The sequence below is a fragment of the Glycine soja genome, chromosome 18 (assembly GCF_004193775.1).
Source record: "Glycine soja cultivar W05 chromosome 18, ASM419377v2, whole genome shotgun sequence".
In the NCBI taxonomy this organism is placed as follows: Eukaryota; Viridiplantae; Streptophyta; class Magnoliopsida; order Fabales; family Fabaceae; genus Glycine; species Glycine soja.
In genome coordinates this window covers 48,961,679-48,981,998 of record NC_041019.1, presented here as the reverse complement: position 1 = coordinate 48,981,998, position 20,320 = coordinate 48,961,679, and the positions used below count along the sequence as shown (strand labels likewise).

General features: G+C 32.9%; 1 protein-coding gene and 1 long non-coding RNA gene across 3 annotated transcripts; one reads left to right on the top strand and one right to left on the bottom strand.

Annotated features, from left to right (window-relative positions):
- Nucleotides 1–9,692: 9,692 nt before the first annotated feature.
- On the top strand, nucleotides 9,693–13,801 carry LOC114396455. 2 transcript variants are annotated; one of them, XR_003663302.1, is made up of 5 exons: nucleotides 9,693–10,194; nucleotides 10,311–10,436; nucleotides 11,634–11,703; nucleotides 11,795–11,882; nucleotides 13,456–13,801. It is a non-coding gene; the product is annotated as an uncharacterized LOC114396455 (long non-coding RNA). The 2 variants fall into 2 exon arrangements; XR_003663301.1 differs by lacking the exon at nucleotides 13,456–13,801 and adding an exon at nucleotides 13,075–13,401 and having other exon boundaries at nucleotides 9,695–10,194.
- A 1,251-nt stretch (nucleotides 13,802–15,052) lies between these two features.
- LOC114396454 (putative GDP-L-fucose synthase 2) lies at nucleotides 15,053–17,230 on the bottom strand. The gene is made up of 3 exons (XM_028358435.1): nucleotides 17,048–17,230; nucleotides 16,771–16,857; nucleotides 15,053–16,260 (listed from the first exon to the last, which is right to left on the bottom strand). Exons 2-3 carry the CDS (start codon nucleotides 16,790–16,792, stop codon nucleotides 15,302–15,304), a joined length of 981 nt encoding a protein of 326 aa, XP_028214236.1. The 5' UTR covers nucleotides 16,793–16,857; nucleotides 17,048–17,230; the 3' UTR covers nucleotides 15,053–15,301.
- Nucleotides 17,231–20,320: the final 3,090 nt, after the last annotated feature.

Sequence of the window (20,320 nt, the reverse complement as noted above, 5' to 3'; positions counted from 1 at the left end):
TTTACTCACACTTAAAGCTCATCACCCCTTTTTTCATAAATTCAGCGTGCGTTGTCTATAAAAATGATTCCTGCAAGAAGATTGAACCCATTTTTTTATGATTCATCGGTAAAAAGATTCATCCTCTTCATAAAAAAGAGGAGATAGAATCAATAAAGAGTGATTTTTCCATTCATCTCTAGAATTGAATAATTCATTCAAGAAATATTTTTGACTCAATTTGAAGGAATCAATAAAAAAAGCAAATATGGTAAGATATAATATATCTTACTCTGTCAATTATTAATAGAATGAATAGATATATTATTTCTTGAACTATCTCTCTTGATTCATAATGATATGGTGGTGGTATAAAATGTATCTCCCACTTCTAATCATGAAATAGATAAAATAAACCCTAAAATAACTTTTTGTTCATGAATGAAATCTTATTGGATTTCTTCCCTTCATCTTTGAGAGATAATATGACATTAAGTTAGTAGAGAGTTTAATTGCCTATTCCAGTGTTATCCAATAAAAAAAATTTCACACTATCGACACATAATTCTCATATATATATATATATATAAGTAACAAGAACGCTGTTGGAGGAAAAAAAAAGCTATGAACGACGCCTAATAATGACAAATTACCCAAAAGGGGTCCCTTTTATAAACTTATTCTCGAAATAGGGTCCTTTTGAAAGCAATTCTGACATGGTATGGTGCTCTTTTTAACGTAGCATGCATGCATAAACCATGCAAACCGCCATTGGCAATGGCGAGTTCATTGCGGAATGGACGCATGGCACGTAAACCGCCAGCATGGCTAGCGACTTCGCCTAAGGTGGATCTCGCCACCTCTACTGGCGAGTCAGCCAGTGGTTTCACAAACTGCTGGTTTGACTAGCGATTTTATAGGTGCAGGCGCCCAGGCTACACGGTGCAGGAGCAGGGCTATGGTGCAGCAGTGCAGGGCTACGGTACAGTGTGGCAAGCTGGAGCTTTGACTGGCTTCAGTTATCGCCATTAGTGCTGGCGATTTCAGCTCCAGTGGATTATAAAATCCACTTCAACGAATTGAACAAGGCGCTGGTACTTGGTAAAAAAAAGTGAGTTTGAGTTTTGACCAAGAAAAATTTCTTGCGAGAAGGAGAAGCTTCATCTCTGCTTCGTGTTCTTCCTCTGAAAATCTTAGTAAGTTATTTATTTAATATATTGTGTCTTTTATTTATTTAGATGTTTCTTGTTAAATTAATTTTGTATAATTTAGTTTTAGTTGTTATATATAGTTTAGGTTTAGTTTCTGTTAAATTAATGTATAATGAAATAGTTTTAAATACTGTAACTTATTAATTTTATATAGTTTAGTTTTAGTTCTTATTAATTAATTAGTTTTAGTTATTGTATAGTTTAGGTTTAGTTTAAATTTTATATATTACGTTCATTTTAGTTATTATAAGTTATTAGTATGTTAATTAGTTAGAATGTTAATATTAATTAGTTTTAGTTATTGTATAGTTTAGGTTTAGTTTAAATTTTATATATTTACATTAGTTTTAGTTATTATAAGTTTTTAGTATGTTAATTAGTTAAATGTTAAAATTATTTTGTTTGAATGTTAATATTAACTAGTTTTAGTTATTGTATAGTTTAGGTTTAGTTTAAATTTTATATATTACGTTAGAACGTTATTATGGATATGGTATTTATTTTTAGTTAGAATGTTTGTATAATATATGTTATTTAATTTAAATTTTATTAATTGGAAAAAAATCTGGTCATTTATTTAAATTTATATATGTATTTTAATTTTTAATTTTGTTATTTGTAGAGTATTTTAGTTAGTATTTTAAATTTTGCATGAATTTTAATTTATTTGGATAGTATATTTAAATTTTATATATTACGTTAGTTTTAGTTATTGTAAGTTATTAGTAAGTTAATTAGTTAGAATGGTAAAATTATTTTGTTTGAATGTTAATATTAATTAGTTTTAGTTATTGTATAGTTTAGGTTTAGTTAAAATTTTATATATTACGTTAGAATGTTATTATGGATATGGTACTTATTTTTAGTTAGAATGTTTGTATGGAATTTATTTAGTTTGTATGATATTATTGATGTTATATATATTGCTTAAATTTATGTTTACATAGTAATTTTTGGATTTATTATAATTTATTTATATAATATATGTTATTTAATTTAAATTATATTAATTGGAAAAAAAATTTGGTCATTTATTTAAATTTATGTATGTATTTTAAATTTTAATTTTGTTATTTGTAGAGTATTTTAGTTAGTATTTTAAGTTTTGCTTGTATTTTAATTTATTTGGATAGTATATTTAAATTTTATTATTTGTATCATATATTTTGTTGTTCAAATTGATGTATTTTGTTATTTATTCAGATTTTAATTATGTGGTATGTATATTTAATTGATTTTTTGTAACTGTAGTTAATTATTTTAATGTAAAATTTTTGTTGTCAATTTTTTGTATCATATTTTATTTTACAATATCAATGACATCTTCGTCGTCATCTTCATCTAGTATACTCATTAAGTCTGGTCCAATAGATTGAGACGTTTTATGGATGCAAGCTAAACATGTTTTAGAACATGTTTGGAATGGGGAACCAGACATAAAATTACACATCAGACGAGCTGTCCTCATCTATCAAGGACAAGAAGAAATATCAGAGGAAATTATTCATCTGCTTCGACAATCTGAATTTTATTGGATAATGAAGATGGGTACCTAAAAATAAATTCGTCATTAATTATAGCCTTGATTGAAAGATGGAGGCTCGAAACACATACGTTTCACATGAGATGCGAAGAGTGTACGATTACTCTTCAAGACGTCTTTGTATTATTAGGTCTGCGTGTTGATGGAGCACCATTAATTGGTCAGACTAATCTTGATTGGGCTGAATTGTGTGAAAAATTGTTGGGAGTCAGACCACAAGAAGGGGAACTTCAAGGCAGTGTGGTCATATTAAGTTGGCTGGCTCACCATTTTTCACAAATAAATATCCATGCCGATAACGTAGAACAACCACAAAGGTAAAAATTAAATCAATCAGAGGTATGTGCATCTTAATCCAAATGTGGGCATGGGAACGCTGCACGACTTTGACTCCAAAGAGGACTCCTCCTGTTATAGAAAATAAACCACTCGGACACAGGTTAGTTGTTTTAAAAATAAGATTTCATTTGAAAATAATCAATAATGTAACGCGTCGCCACTAATTATTTCATATTTTTTTTGTAGGTGGCTGCGACATGGAAACCAATTGGCAATGATGATCTCATAGTTTTTCGTCGCAAATTGGATATCATGAAACGACATGAGGTAAGAAAATCGTTATGTATTCGTTAAATAATAAATAAAATGTCATGTTTAAGTCAAAATTAACAACTGTGTAATTGTATGCAGTTTCTGTGGGAGCCTTACACAATAACTGTTATGTCGACGTTGCCTCCTATTTGTTTGGTTGGTAGTGTAGCGTGGTGCATAGTGGTGTCACTCATTTGTTTCCATGTTGTAGAGTGGCACCAACCCGAAAGAGTGTTGCGACAATTTGGAATGCAACAACCTATTCTAGAGTCTCCTTCGCAACCACTAAATATCCATGGGCTAACGCTGAAAGACAAACAAGATGAAAATTGGTTCCAGCTGTTGGCCCCAATGATTAGTCAGTGAAACAATCGAGCTGAGTTTAGGGTCGACATTTATCTTCGACAGGAGGGCCTATTGAGTTTTAACTCCGATTACATGGTCTGGTATAGGCGAAAAACAAAGATGTTTGTCGACCCAAACAATGCAAACACAACTACATTGGTATTTATTTCTTTTTAAATATTTAACTTCAATTTATTTTTTAAAGCATCAACATTAATTTCCTGACCCTAATAATTGCAGGGTGAAGTTGCGGAGACATTACAGTATATGGTGTCACCACAAGGGAGGAACACATGGACAATTGATGATCTCGTGCCTTATGTGGAGAAGATAACGATTTATCGGAAGAGCAAGAGAGGATCACTGAGCCTGTGGTACATGGTTCAGCATCAGAGCGTCGATTTCCCCCACAACTGTTTCACATGCTTCAATCAAGTGTTGAAACTCGGGGTTTTGATAGACGAAGGGAGGTTGTTAAAGCGGAAGATTTTTCCCAACAAATGGAGCAGCGTGGCCATGGAATGTATTACATGCCACCAACATTTTCTCAGTATCCTTCGCAGATGTATCAGTATTCTTTCGAAGGTCATGACAATGTTATGTCTGCAAGCGAACATTCGTTTGGTGGTGTTGCGAAAATACATCCTCATTTTTCATGGCCGACTATGACCCCTTTGCAGCAACATGATGCCCCAATGGCAACACCTAACGCCCCATTAGCTCCATAATGGAATGTACCCGGAGCAATACCTGATATGGGTGACTTATAAGGGGTTGATTTGCATCACGAGTTTTCTGCTGAAGCTGAGCAAGAAGGGCAGAGACAGCGCGCAAGAAGAAATCCTGATCGTCAAGCCCGAAGGTGGGATCGACCATGTGGCACATCCTCACGCCATCACGTACACCATAATGAATGATTTTGATGTCTCTGTTTAAAATTGTTGTTGTATGTTTGTAATTTGAATTTGAAACTTAATTTATGGTATCTCATTTATTAAGCCTTACTTATGGATACAGTTTATGTCGCGCATCAAACTAGAATAATAAATAAAGTTATAAAAAAAACTAAAGTAGAAAAATGAAAATAAGTAATGGTACTAACTAACGATGAACACCAATTTCAACTTCTAAATGTAATTTTATTTCATTACATCATGAGTTTGGACTTTTTCCACCAACCTATTTGCTCAAATTATATGGTTCATCATCAGAACCTGCATAGATTTGGGGATTAGGGTTTAGGTCTTGTGGTTTAGTGTTTATGGTTTGGGTTTAGGGTTTAGGTTGTGTGGATTAGGGTTTAGGGTTTAGTTTTTGGGTTTATGGTGTGTGGATTAGGGTTTATGGTTTTGTGTTTAGGGTTTATGGGGTAGGGTTTAGGGTTTAGGGTTTATGGGTTAGAGTTTAGGCTTTAGGGTTTATGGTTTGGGGCGTGTGGATTAGGGTTTATGGTTTAGGTTTAGGGTTTAGTATTTAGGGTTTAGGGTGTGTGGATTAGGTTTTGGGGTGTAGGGTTTAGGGTTTAGAGTTTGGGATTTAGGGTTTAGGGGTTAGAGTTTAGGCTTTAGGGTTTAGCGTTTAGTGTTCAGTCTTTAAGGTTTAGGGTGTGTGGATTAGAGTTTAGGGTTTGGGTTTTAGGGTTTTAGGGTTAGAGTTTATGCTTTAGGGTTTAAGGTGTGTGGATTTGGGTTTATGTGTTAGAGTTTAGGCTTTATGGTTTAGGGTTTAGTGTTTAGTGTTTAGGGTTTATGATTTTGGGTGTGTGGATTAGGGTTTAGTGTTTAAGGTTTAGGGTGTGTGTATTAGGGTTTAGGTTTTAGGGTGTGTGGATTAGGGTTTAGGAAAATAAGTAATGGTACTAACTAACGATGAACACCAATTTCAACTTGTAAATGTAATTTTATTTCATTACATGCACTAGTCTGGACTTTTCCACTGACCTATTTGCTCAAATTATAAGGTTCATCATCACAAGCTGCAAACATTTCAAGGATTAGTGTTTTAGGGTTTAGGGTTTAGGGTTTGGGGTTTAGGGTTTAGGGGTTAGAGTTTAGGCTTTAAGGTTTATGGTTTAGGGTTTAGTGTTTTCTGCGTAGGGCCTAAGGTTAAACTACATAAGCCATTAAAAGGCTGCTACATTCCAAAATAAGTAACGTTAAAGAAATAACTAAGCTACAGAAACCAAAATATGTAATGTTTCTAACTAACGTTTTCATTGAAGACCACAAAGTAAATACATTCAAGACAACTTAAACCAATACAAGTCACTCATGTAGCATACATAAATCAATTAAATGAACAACTCCCATGGTCAGATTGCATTGGACATCGACGCCTGTTGTGCCCTTCTGCTCCACATCTACTACATTTTTGTCGGTGCTCAGATGGTTCGAGCCAATCCATCTCATTCCTTATCCTTGTTGATTTTGGTCGACCTTTCGCACGAATTGTAGTTGGATCAGGGATAAGTGTCCATGCGTCATCAGAAGGAGGAATAGCCGTTTCATTCCCTAGAGGCCACCATTGTGCGGAGTAGGCTTTTAAGATGTGCTCATTTGTGTAAACAACATTTATATATTGGTAGTAGTTCTTGTTCACGTAATCACAAGCTGCAATAATGTGTGAACATGGATAGTGAAGCGCAGAATACCTTCCGCATTGACAATGATGACCATTCAAGTTAACTGCCCACTTTTGTCCGCCACGTTGCGTTATAGGGTTGAAGATCTCCTCTACTTCAAACCTTGTGGAGTGGATATCATACACGCGAACGATGTGCGTACAAGCTTGTTCTTGATTTTTCCTAAGTTCTTTAATAAGCTTTGAACAATATACTTGTCCTTCATTTAACTGTCTTTGGGCTTGGCGGCCACGCTCAACAAAGTACTTTCGACACCTACTGTACGTTGATTTGACCAATGTTGTTATGGGAATGTTGCGACAATCCTTCAAAACCTTATTGATACATTCTGAGAGGTTGGTTGTCATGTGGCCATATCGACGTCCTTCTCTATCATACGTCATCGTCCATTTTTCCTTTGAGATGCGATCAATCCATGTTGCTATGGCTGGACTCAGTTGACGAAATTTTTCTAAATTTTGATCAAAAATGTGCTTGCAAGGAGTGTAGGCTGCATAAAATTAGTTATGAATAACAATTTTAAGTATATATGAAACTTAAATAAACGTGACCATCAAATATGAAATCTTACCCAATTTCTTTAACATTTCTTTTTGTTTGGCATTATTGAATTTGCGATTGAAATTGCTTGCTATGTGTCGGACGCAGTAAACATGATAACTGTGGGGAGGTTGCCAACCAAGTGCTTTGTTAGCCACAGCAGACTTTATACTCGTGTGACGATCAGATATGAGACAAATACCATTTTTATCTGTGACATGTTCACGCAAGTGTGCCAAAAACCATGACCACGCTGTCAACGTCTCACCTTCGACCACGGCGAATGCTAAAGGAAGGACACCACCATTTCCATCTTGTGATGTGGCCATTAAGAGGGTTCCACGGTATTTGCCGTACAAATGTGTGCCATCAACTTGTATGATTGGCTTACAATACTTGAAAGCCTCTTTACATTGACCAAAAGTCCAAAACACTCTATGAAATTGACGGTGTTCGCGACTAACCGTATTCCCAATAATAAAATCATCATGTAGTATTTGAAAATATGATCCAGGAGAATGATTTTGCATGTGTGTTAGCCACGACGACAGTTTCGCATATGACTCTTCCCAATCGCCATATTCCATTGCAATGGCTTTTTGTTTCGCCAACCAAGCTTTTTTGTATGACACCTTGTACGCAAATTCACTGTTAATCCTCTCTTGAATAAAAGAAACTTTTATTGATGGATCTTCTCTGATCATGCCTGTCAATAGAATAACAAAATTTAGATGACAATTAACGCTAAAGAATAGCATAATATGAACATAAAATACGTACCTACTACACAAGTGACAATTAAATCTAAGTCAAGCTTCTCGTGATCTTGTGTCATGGTCATATTGAGACATGTGTGTGGTCCACCCCATTGTGTGACTTTCCATGAATCAGTTTTTTTAGATAAAATTGCCCTCATATAGAAAGGGCAAGGACACTCTGCGCTATTATTAAAGCAACAAACGACATACTTATTCGATTTGCTTTCAACCACTTTGAAACTTTGATGCACCTTCATAACATATTGTTTGACTGCATTCTTGACCGCATCTTTACTATCAAAATCCATGCCAACATATAATTCTTGGCCAACATTAAAACTCGATGGCATCTCCAAACCACAAATGTCCTCCTCATCAGGATGACTCCAGTTGATATTATTATAATGCAAAGCATCATTCCAAAATGGATTTTGAATTCCTTGTACACCTAATAGTCCAAAAAAAATTCAAATCATATCTATTTAGCATTAAATACAATTTTCATCAAATGATAAATATATTCACGTAATTTTTTACAGGAAATTATACCTTGTGTTGGGTGAACAATTCTTACTGGTTGAATGATGTCGGTGACTTCATCGTCTGTATCAGATATACCGTTAATACTATCATCTTCGTCTAAAGACTCTTCCACGTATGAGTTAGACACAAGATAATAATCATCATCATCTTCATCACCATGTAAATTGCTCACATTTCTTGGCGGTTGCGCCTCATTATTAGATAAATTATTTCCACATGATCTAAGAGAATTTGCCGAATGAAACATAGAACCACCGACCACATCCTTTTCTATGTATAATTCCAGAACTGACATTTGATCTTGTTGTTGAAAACTTTCAAGCATGGTTTCAACATCTTCGTCATCACAAATTTGCAACGCAACATATTTTCCAGACACTAAAAATCTACAACTGATAGCAGAAATAATTTCATTATTTTCTAACTTTACCTTATCTCCAAATTTTTTCTTCAAAGCATTGAAACTAATTTCACGTTTAATCTGAATCGCTTTTTTACTGCCTTCAAATATTACACCATCATTCTCTTCATGTACCCTTCCATTGAAATACAACACTGTTATAACCGGATTCATCATGTATCTACAAAAACAAAATTTTAAATAATTAATCATAATAAATTTAAAATAATCAAATATAATCACAAAAAGTCTCTTTACTGGAACTTCACATTAAAACTTTATTCTTAAAAAAATTATTAACTTCAAATAAATATAATGGTAGACACTTAAAAAACATGAACAATTTTAAGGTAATAATTTTAAAGGCAAAATAAATCATAAACGAAATTAGTATTATAAATAATTAATCTTAACAATCATAACTTCAAAATAAAATAGGTAATTAAAAAATTACTACAAATATATTAAAATAAATATGATGCCAACCAAAAACTTAAAAGTATAAATTTATTTTAAACACCCTTCAAGTTGAACGCTTATAAATTTTTAACACACCAACAAACCATGAACATAAACCTAATCTAATTAAAAAAATACTACAACTTGATATTTAAAAAAATTTTCACACCCAAAATACTTACTTCAAATAAATATGATGCTACAACATTTTTTTTATTTTAAACACAACTAAAAGTACATTATTCATCAATTTTTAACACACTAATAAATTATCAACACTAACCTAATTAAAAAGTACAATATTCAGTTAAAAGTCAAAATATTTTTTCCAGATTTAAAATATTTTCTTGAAATAAAGATGATGGCAGAAAATTTCTTATTTTACACGCAATATACTTTTACTTCAACCCATACACAAATTTTTATCACAAAGAAGAGGCATATGAAATATAAAATTAATTGATAAAAAAATTAATTAAAAAAAGATTTGGTGCCGCAGTTGGTTCATTGAAAATTTCGAACCTTCAATGAAACCTTGAAACAAATTTAAACAAGAAAACAATTTTTGAAGATTTTGGTAAGTTCTCAAGAACGCTGAACACTAAAACTGCAAATTTTCAAATCACAAGTAATTGGGAACACAGGATACGTATTTAACACAAAGGAACATGCATATGAAATATAAAACTAATTTATAAAAAAATAATTTGATGCCGCAGATGGTTCATTGGAAATTTCGAACGTTCAATGGAACCTTGAAACAAATTTAAATAAGGAACCACTTTTTGAAGATTTCAGTATGTTCTCAAGAACACTTACACTGAAACTGCAAATTTTCAAGAGCACTAAAACTGCAAATGTTGAAATCACTGAATTAATGGGAAACACGGAGACAAGTATTTAAAGTGCCTAAACCGCAAAAGCCAGCAGCGACTCCTTTTACTTGGCCCAAATCGCCAAACCTACTGGCGAATCCTCTTTAATTTCCTAAGCCCAAGGAGTCAAAGGCTGCTCCCTGCACCTGCACTCCCGTAGCCTGCAACCTGTTCCTCCTGCACGCGCCTGCAACTGCAAAGTCGCCAGTCAAACCAGCGGTTTGTGAAACCACTGCTTGAATCGCCAGTAGAGGTGGCGAGATCCACCTTAGGCGAAGTGCATGCCATAGCATTGCCTAAAGCACAAAGGTACCAACTTTACGTTCCGCATTGCAATTCTCGGTCTCTGTGTGTTCCAGTTCAATCTAAGCATGCCCTTGATTTTGTTTTTTCAGAAGAAATATGAAAAATTCACCCCTTTTCAGGAAGAAGAAAGCCTCGGTTTGTGGAATTGAGACATGGAGAGCAGCAGTGGGAGAGAGAGCACGGGGCGTGTGCCACTGTCAGGGGTGGTCAGATGTACTGTCATGGCTATGGTGTTCCCAGAGATGGTGAGAAGATGTGTTGTTGCTTTGTTTTATTTTGTTTTGTTTGTTTGTTTGTTTTTGTTGTTGTTGTTGTCTTGGATTCAGTCTACTTCAATGAAACTCTCATTGGGTTGGGGTTGGTTTGTTTTTGGACAAAACTTATATACGTTGTCAGGGGTTTGATTTCTGACCTATGTGAATGGAGAAGACTTTGTTTTGTTGGGAGAGATAATACTCACGTTGGTGATATTTATGCCTCGAAAGGAATTAGTCGGTTGGGGAATATCTTGATGCACTCAAAAAAAAAAAAAAAACCTGTATGCAGTTTTTTAGGGTGCTTTTGGTGATTTACTCCTATCTGGAGTTTTACCTCAGTGACCTATGTTGATTTTTAATGCAGCAACCCTTTATTACGTAGATTACTGAAGTGAAACTCTAATTTTGATGGGGGAACAACACCAAAAAGGACTTAAGAAACTGCATATAAGTTTTGTCCTTTGTTTGTTTTCTTTTGAGTTTTGATTTTGGGGTTTCTAGTGCTTCAAGGAGTCAATGTAACTAGACCAAAGAAAGAAGAATTAGCTTTTGAAAAAAAAAAGAAAAAAGAAGACAACTTAGTTGCAGTTCTTTTAAGTGCTTTTGGTGACTTCCGAGTTCTGAGCAAAATTGGAGTTTTACCTCGGTATTCAGCACTCTTTAAAAGTCAAGCATTTGTTGTGTCAGTTACTGATGTGAAATTTAAATTATACTTGGAGAACAACGCTAAAAGTACATAAGGAACTTCATCTAAATATTATTGTAAAAGGATGAAGTAAGCATTTGAGTTCTTTCTATGATCCTAATACGTGTATATTCTAACATACACACATATCATGCTTATATCCCTATCTACATGTGTCTAGCAATATAAGAAGTTCTATCAAGTGTAGATGTAATGGCTTGAAAAGTCTTTTTAGCTTGCAATTATGAGGTCAGGTTTTCTTTTGAAAATGTCAAAACTCAATCATTTGTGTTTTCAGATTTGTTGTTTTAATGTGTACTTCACAGAAGTAATTGTAGAAATGGATATAAAGAGTTCGTAGTGTGAAATGTGGAATATATGGACCGTTAATGGAATATAAAGAGCAATGGTGTAATTTTGAACGATGTGTGGAATGTAGATGTACATGTCTGTCTTTTTCTTTTGTTTCCAAGGCTGATGTTATTGGTTTGGGAATGAAGGGAAGAATTTGGCTGACTAAAGTGTCGAGGGTTAGGTCTTCAGTTTGGAAAGTTGGGGGTAAACGTCCAGGTAAATCCTCCTTTGTTGCTAGCAGAATATCGTCGTTGTTTTCCTTTGTAATTTAGTGTGACTATTTTTCATTTTGGTGCATCTTCGTTAGGTTATAATGCAAGTGACTCTGAGTCTGATGAATTGGAAGAAGATTCTTAAACAGACTAAATTTGATTTCATGTCCAAAATTCTCAAAAGTGAGTTTATCCTGATCCCAACCCTGTCCTTGTGTTGTTAGTGATTTTACTCTTTTTATCTAATAGAAAAGCTTGAGGCTTGGGCTTGTGTGCCTTATTTCTTCCTATTTAGATTGTTGTGTATTTTGTATCAAGTAATTCAAATTTATTTCTGACTTGGGAGTGTTATGATGGGTTTTATGTTCTGAGATCCAGAAATATGTATTGCATAATTTGGCGTGTGATGTAACTTCTCTACATGAGTCTAAGAGTTTGTGTCTAGTCTACCTGGGAGAGGGGTTTCAGAAATTTCAAGTATTTTGTTTGTATTGTTCTTACTTTCTCTTGAACTTGAAAGGTTACATGTCTCTTTTTATTTTGTTTGTTGTTCCCCCTATCTACAGTGTTGTTCTTGTAAAATGAGATGTAATTAATCACATTAAAAAAGAGAGACATAAAGACTGCCAACTTGCCAAGATGCTAAGCTTATCCTTTATCACTTTGTATGTAATTTGAGGGAGAATAAGATTTCAATATGTGGTTTAAAAGATAAAGATGATATTACATGCAATTAATCTGGTGATTGAGTTGGTTATGGCACTTTCTTTTTAACCTTCTTGAAGTTTGATAGTGTTTCTGAGAAAGTCTGCTGAAAGTTTTGAAGTTAGATCATTAGCAAGGGCTGGGATGGGGGAGCATATAGATTTTGGGGTCAACATATACTCAATTCGATCTTTATTTGCTCAAAGTTAGAGGACAGCATTGAAGAACAATATTGCATCTTTGTCATTCAATGTTGATAAAAATGAAGTCATTGTCAATCTACTATGTTTAAATAGACTATAATGTGTTGTGGCGAAGTCTGTGCAGTGTGAAACAACAAAGCAACAGTGTTGATAAAAATCAATTCTTTTTTTTTTAAGCCTCCACATTCCATCAAATGAACAAAATACGTAAAGAATTTGGAAATGCAATATACTCATATTAAACTACAATGGAAACTAATGTGGTAGGATAACTGGCCTGAGCCATTGTTCCAGAAGACATCATTTTGAACAATATATGTTTCCTGAATTGAGCTAATGGATTTTTTTGGAATGGTTTACTGCTGAGTCTTTGCATTGTAGTGCTTCACATTATAACAGACCATTCTTGATTGACATATTAAACTGTCATTCTTTGTAGATTGATCTTGCGCTCCTTTGTTTTCTAGGTAGGTGTGGCATCCTGCTTCTTCATAGCCACCACATATGTTCTAGTGATTTCCAGTTATCATTTTGCTTCCTGATCTGTGTATGATATGCTACACCATTTTTTTTAATCAAGGAAAAAGAAAAGGAAATATTATTACTTTTTGATGAAATTGTTGCTTGTTAATTGAGGGGCTTTTTTCCCTTTCCTTGACACATCACCATATCATGCAAATAGAATAGGAGCGTATATAAGTTAATACTTTCTAAATCCGAAATGCAGATTCAGGCTTCCAAATGATGTTTACCCAAGTTTTAGATATTTATTTGTCTGGTTTTATGGCATGCTACATTCTATGCTACCTTCTAGTTAATCCCACTTTTTTTTTTTGGTGCTCGTCTAGTTAATCTCTTACGATAAGGTTTGGACTTTGGATATCTAATTGCAATGAAAACAAATTTCTGGAGAGGGAGCGGGGAATAAATGTACACATTCATCATGGTTTGGAGGACAGTTATGTAATTCTAATTCATGGGCAGTGTTTGATCCTTACAATCTTAAAAATACCACCCAATCCCCCTACCCCGTCTTGGAATTAAAAGAAAATTGAATTACTGGGTGGAGATTATTTTATTTTGGGGTACATTTGTGGCATTGAAGTTTGAATATATACTATCTCATACCATATAAATTACTTAAACTCTTAACCACTTAATTATTAGGTAGAGTTAACTTAGTTTTAAGCTTTAAATATGTTTTTGGTCTTTGATATATACATATTTTTGACATTTGGTCCTTAATAAATTTTTTTAAAATCGGGTTCTTAATATTTGAAATTTTTTGTCCGAGATAATTAGTCAAAATCCGTTATCTGCTTATGTGACTATTAATTAATCACACAGATATGTCACGTGTCATGTCACTATACTTGTTGCCTGAGTGAAATTACACGTAAGATTTTTTTAAAATATTTACGTCATTTGGAAAGCCATTCTTTTTGGGAATAGCTTTTTGGAATGTTTCTCCATTGAGCAAAATGAGACTGCCGTCACTCCTTCATTTCTCCATTTATCTCTTCCCTCTCTCCAAGCCTCAACAAACATCATACCAGAATACAAATTGGCAAGTCACTTTTCATCCCTAATTTTGTGTCACCCTACAATTTAGATTCACTATCCCAAATCAAAACTCTAATTTTAGATTCAAATAAACATTGGGATTTAGAGTCAATGGTAAGAGTTATGCGCGCGTGACGTTTACAGTGATAGAGGGAGGGTTGCGCGCAGAATTTTGGGTATGGGTGGAGCCATGGAGGTGGTTGCGACACGGGGTGGTGGTTTTGATGTTGTTTTGTTGGGATTTGGTGATGGGTGATGGTTTTGGGCTCAAATTTGACATATTTGATGATGATGGTGGAGCGGTGGTGTGGTGATGGTGTAGGAAGGTTATGTGGTGGCCCGTGACACGGTGGTGATGGGGTTGGGAAGAGAGATGATGCAGTAAACGTTAAGGGAGGAGATGGTGATTGGTGGTGGCTATGGTGTTTTGTGGGTGTCATGCCCACCAAGAGCAGCTGCAGTAAACTATCGCTTGAAGCTCTCCCACCAAGATGGTGGTTGGTGGTGGCTATGGTGGTTAGTGGTGATGCAGTAAACTGTCGCTCGAAGCTCTCCCATCACCAGATGTTTTACTTTTATTGTGTTTTTTCTCTGAAAGATGTTGTCATGATAAATGTTGTTAACATGAGAAACATAGTGGCCTTAGAGGGCCCTTCATGTATAGAAAGAAAAACATTCGAAACATAAAATTCAGTAAACAGACTGGATGGTGGCTTGTAGTGATGAAGATGAAAGCCCACAACAACATGGTGATGCTGGGTCGATGGTTTGAGGCTAAAACTTCCTGCACATCCATAAATTGTTTTCCGAAAGCCCAGACTCTAGGGAAAATAACGGGGTGCAGGAAATGCATATTTGAAACAAAACTACTAACGCAAGAGATAGAGCCTTTAATATGATTGTGAAATAAAAACTCTGTTCATAGTTTTCAACAAATGGTTCTTAATCTCGTGATCTTTTGAAAACACGAAAAAAAGCACTGAAATTTTCATTGCACATGACATAATTGGTACAGAAAAATTGGTCAAGTACTGTTCTCTGGATAATTATTTTTTTAACAAAAAATTCTTCGTTGTGAAATGACAAGTACCTATAAAATTTGACACGGCACATTCTGCTTAACCATCTGAATCATAGATTTACGTTCTCCAAGTACCACTTGTAGGTATCAGCAAGCCCATCCTTGAGTGAGACTTTTGGTGTCCAACCCAGGCTTGCAAGTTTGGAGCTATCCATCAGCTTCCTTGGAGTCCCATCAGGCTTAGTAGAATCCCAAACAAGATCCCCTTCAAATCCCACCACTTCCTTCATCAACTCAGCCAATTCCTTAATAGTAACCTCCTTTCCACTCCCTACATTCAAATGCTCCAGTCCGCTATACTTTCCCATCATGAAGACAACCGCGTCTGCCAAATCGTCAACGTGCAAGAACTCCCTCAATGGACTTCCGGTGCCCCACACCACCACCTCCTTAGCACCATTGACCTTTGCCTCATGAAACCTTCTCATGAGAGCAGGTAACACATGCGAATTCTCGGGATGAAAATTGTCATATGGTCCATATAAGTTGGTGGGCATTCCCGAAATTGCATCCCACTTATGCTGAATTCTGTAAGCCTGGCACATTTTGATCCCAGCAATCTTGGCAATGGCATACCATTCATTTGTGGGCTCTAAGGGTCCAGTAAGCAAAGCATCTTCCGGAATCGGTTGGGGTGCAAATTTGGGGTAAATGCAAGAGGAACCCAAAAACAACAGTTTCTTAGCACCATTGCGATATGCAGAATCGATGACATTGGTCTGGATTTGGAGGTTGATGGCAATGAAATCAGCAGGGTAGGTGTTGTTGGCATGGATGCCACCAACTTTGGCTGCAGCTACAATGACAAATTCAGGTTTTTCATAAGCAAAGAAGGCTTCAACATCAGATTGTCGAGTGAGATCAAGCTCGGCATGGGAGCGCAAGACTAGATTAGTGAACCCAAGTTGGGTGAGCTTGCGACCAATGGCCGAGCCAACAAGACCCCGGTGACCAGCAACAAACACCTTAGCAGATTTGTAAGCTAGAAATGAATTGGATGACAATTCTACTGAAAATTCACGAAAAGAAATAATATCAGGAACACATTTAAAATCAAAGAATTACAAAAAGAATGGACTAATTCTTTTTGAATTTAATAAGAATGCATTTACACTGTCATCTAATCACAGATTTATCATGTATAATAAGTAGGTTAACTTTAAGGACAACTATTTTAAAAGTCATATCTAGGATGATTTCTGGCTAGTTAACAGTATAAAAATCTTATACTATCAGTACATGAAAATCAATCTCATTTTTTTTGCTAGAATGTGTCAGCAATGGTGTTGATTCTTAGACCAATATAACTAATCCTTAAAGTTGAATTCTTAGACCACCCTTTAATTGGTCAAATTCTAGTTGAATTCTAAGTTCTAACAAAATTTTCAGGGTGTGTAGCACTACTCATCCAAGAATTAAGACATTCAATTCAAGTAGGGATTCATTTCAAGGAGTTTCAGTGAATAATTCTCTATGCAATCATACACAGATAGAAGACATGAATGAAGAGAAGAAAAACCGTTGTTGTCTTGGCTTCCCATGCTCGTGTGTGTTGGTTGTTTTACACAACAGTTAAGCTATTCCAACTTTCAACTTTAAATCAAACCTGCGACGAATCAATAACATTAACAAAAAATTCAAAGTAAAAATAAAAACAAGCAACTCATTATAGAGGAACATAAAGCTCAACATCTACAGATATAACACCCCACCATCCAAATCAATGAAGGACACTAATTAAGGTCTCAAATCTGAAACCCACTTCCAATACGACGGATGCAAACAAAAATTTTTACCTCGAATTTTAAGCGAACTAAAATCTCTTATTGAGAGGCTAAAACGAATGGCGATGCGATGATACCCAAGAATCCGACCCAGGTTGAGTTGGATTCCGGCGACGGTAAGCTCAGATCTGAGAGATCAAATCAGAATCTCCTTCTCTCACTCACTTACTCTATGATGCTATTCATTTCGTTTTTCACCATATATATATATATATATATATATATGAACATTATCTTTTACAACGTTGTGTCCATTCACTCGTGGTTCAATTTTATATTTCTATTTTTATTCAAACCTTTCAAAAATTATTAGTATGTAAATTGTAAATGATAAATGGTATATATTAAATATTTATTATAAATATTAAAATATACTGATCAGCATATTTATTATATATTTAATAAATATGGAAAACATTTATTAAACTAAATATATAATATATAATATGAGTATTTACTAAACATATAATAAGTGTTTATTAAATACATTAAATATAATAAATATTTCTTATATTTTATATATATATATATATATATATATATATATGTATATATAAGTGTATTTTAATAATAAAATATTTTTCTACAGCCTTAGCACATCAAACTAGAATTAAGAACACTAAAATCATATAATTATAAAATTATTTTTTTTTTTAAAATAAATATTAATTGTTACTTTTGTTAACTTTTTTTTAGCGAAAATGATTTGAGTTGACGTTCTCTCTCTTCAATTTTATTTTCATCTACAAAATCAATCTTATAACTAATGTAAAATTTAAGAAATTAAAATTAGAGAATTATAAAACTTGAATGAATAAAATCAAACATGTCAATTTAGATAAGTATGTCAAATTAGTCATCCTGCCAACACTATCATCATGTATGTGGCACAAATCAATGACATTTACTTACTGATGAAAAGAAATTAAAATTACATAATTATAATATTTGAAAGATTGAATTGACTAAATTAGAACTAAAAGACAAAATTTACACATTTGTAATATGTGAAGTACTAAAATTATAATTAAACCATAAAAAGAAAATAAGAATATTGAAAATATTTAATTGAAAGAGGAAAAAAATAAAAAAAAAGTTCCACTCTTAAAATTGAGTATTTTAATTTATAATACAATAAATATTAGAATATATATACTATTGTATCTTATTTTATTTAATTATGTATTCTCATTAAAAAATATTAATTTTATACACTGAATTTTAGTATCAATAAAAAGTTCCACTCTTTATGTATTTTAGTATTATTCTCCCATTACCAATTTCTAATACACTGAAATTGGGCAGGGGGATACACCGTTTTATGTTTTTCATGTCAAATGCCAAAATAAAAATGGAGAATAGTAAAATTTTGGGAATAAGTAAAAGCTATGCAAAATTCGCATCAACATGCATCAAGTACTAGTAGTAATTTTTTCAGTAAACACAGCAACTTCCTTAAATTTTCGTGAGTCCTTGAGCACCGACAATGGTTGAGACTTACAGTACAAGTGATTGCATGTCATGACAACCAAGTTATCTTCCTCCAGACTTGCATATATAATGTATTTTATCTGTCCCGTACACCCAAAACAGAGTGTATTTCGTCTCTCTCCGTGAAGGAATTTTGTGGTGAGGGACTTGCTCTTCAAACAAAAATTTCGAACACCACGTACAATATTTATTAGTTTTAAAAATAATTAATCTCTTATCTGAAATTTAACTGAACTCTTTTAGTAAAATTTTATTATATTTTTTTATATACAAGACTCTCAAATTTAAGATTTTACTTAAAAAAATTAAATTGAAGATCACTCCAATCAACAATTTATAAGTCTTTTAAAATTTCTTTGAGTATAAATAAGTTTGTTTAAGTTAATTTTTTGAAATAAAATAAGTAATTTTATAATTTTTAAAAAGTTCATAACTCATCTCACCCGAGTGTACTCCCAAAAAAATATAATTCAGATCAAATTTTAAATTCTGAACCATTTGATTAGTAAACACAAATTATTATTATTTATGTTAATATTCGTTTAAATACATCAAGAATGTAAAAAAATTCTTTTATATATATATATATATATATATATATATATATATATATATTCTTGTCATTTACTATTCTTAATTTTTTCTTAAAAAATTATAATTAAAAAAATCAATGTATTAGAGTGTAATTTATATATTATATGATTCAATATAAAATATTTTTACTAAAAATTAATTGAAAAATATTTCATTTTTCCTATTAAAGAACAAGATGACATAATAAAGACTTTAAAATATAATTAGACATTTATGTAAAAATATTTTATAGCAATAATATATATAATTAAATTTTATGTACTGCTGTAAAAAAAACTCTATCTTCTATAAGTGTTATGATTTTAGTGAGGAAATACATACCCTTGTAACAATAAATTTTTTCTATGAATATTTTATTTTTCTGTCCAAAACTCTATCCAACTTGTTTTTTTTTTTTTTTTTTTTTTTTTTAACTATTGTGGTTTCAGACTCAGTGATTCAGTGATATTCTAGTCTTCCACAATGTTTTAAAATACTAATGCAATGGACTGATAAATAACAAATGTGTCTTGTGTTTTTTTTTTTTGAAGGATGTCTTATGTGGTTCTTAATGTATTTTGTGTGTTCACAATTTGTGGTTCAAGACTCCAAGTCTCACGTAAATAGTTGAATATCATGCGTTATTATATCAATAAATAGTTTAAAGTAAGGCTCTTGAAACTTGAAAGTAAAATATATACTAGAAAGGGTTTAGAAATATTTTTATTATTCTATAGGTAAATAGTTGTTTTTTGTCTTTAAATGTGTAGAATGATGATAAATTCGTCATCCAAAGATAAAAATTTAAATTTTAATCTTTGAAAGTGAAAAAAAAAATGCGATAAATCTATTCATCTAATATCGTTAATGAAAGACTTACGTGACACATTTAGGGACGAATTAGTCAGATCTCATTCTTCTATAAGGATTAACTTAATGATTGTGCAATAACATTAGGTAGTGTTAAAATCAAGTTGGATCTCATTTTTTTGTAAGGATTAAATTAGTGATTGTGCATTTTTGTTTGAGTTTCATATTTTAGGTAAAGTAATGTCACAATAGAAATTTTAGAGCAATATACATATTGTACTTATTAATAAATATTATGCTTATTGTTATGTTTGTTGTAACTTATGCTTGTTTTTCTATTTTTTTAAGCATTTATCATAATGTTATGTTTACAATGATTAAAAAAGAAAGGGAAGATGAATATTAAATTAT

Excerpts from the sequence above, each read along its gene's own strand:
- LOC114396454 (XM_028358435.1), bottom strand. The coding sequence starts at position 16,792 with ATGGGAAGCCAAGACAACAACG. Across the intron at positions 16,261-16,770 it reads GGGAAGCCAAGACAACAACG|TAGAATTGTCATCCAATTCA; the intron begins GTTTTTCTTCTC and ends GTGAATTTTCAG.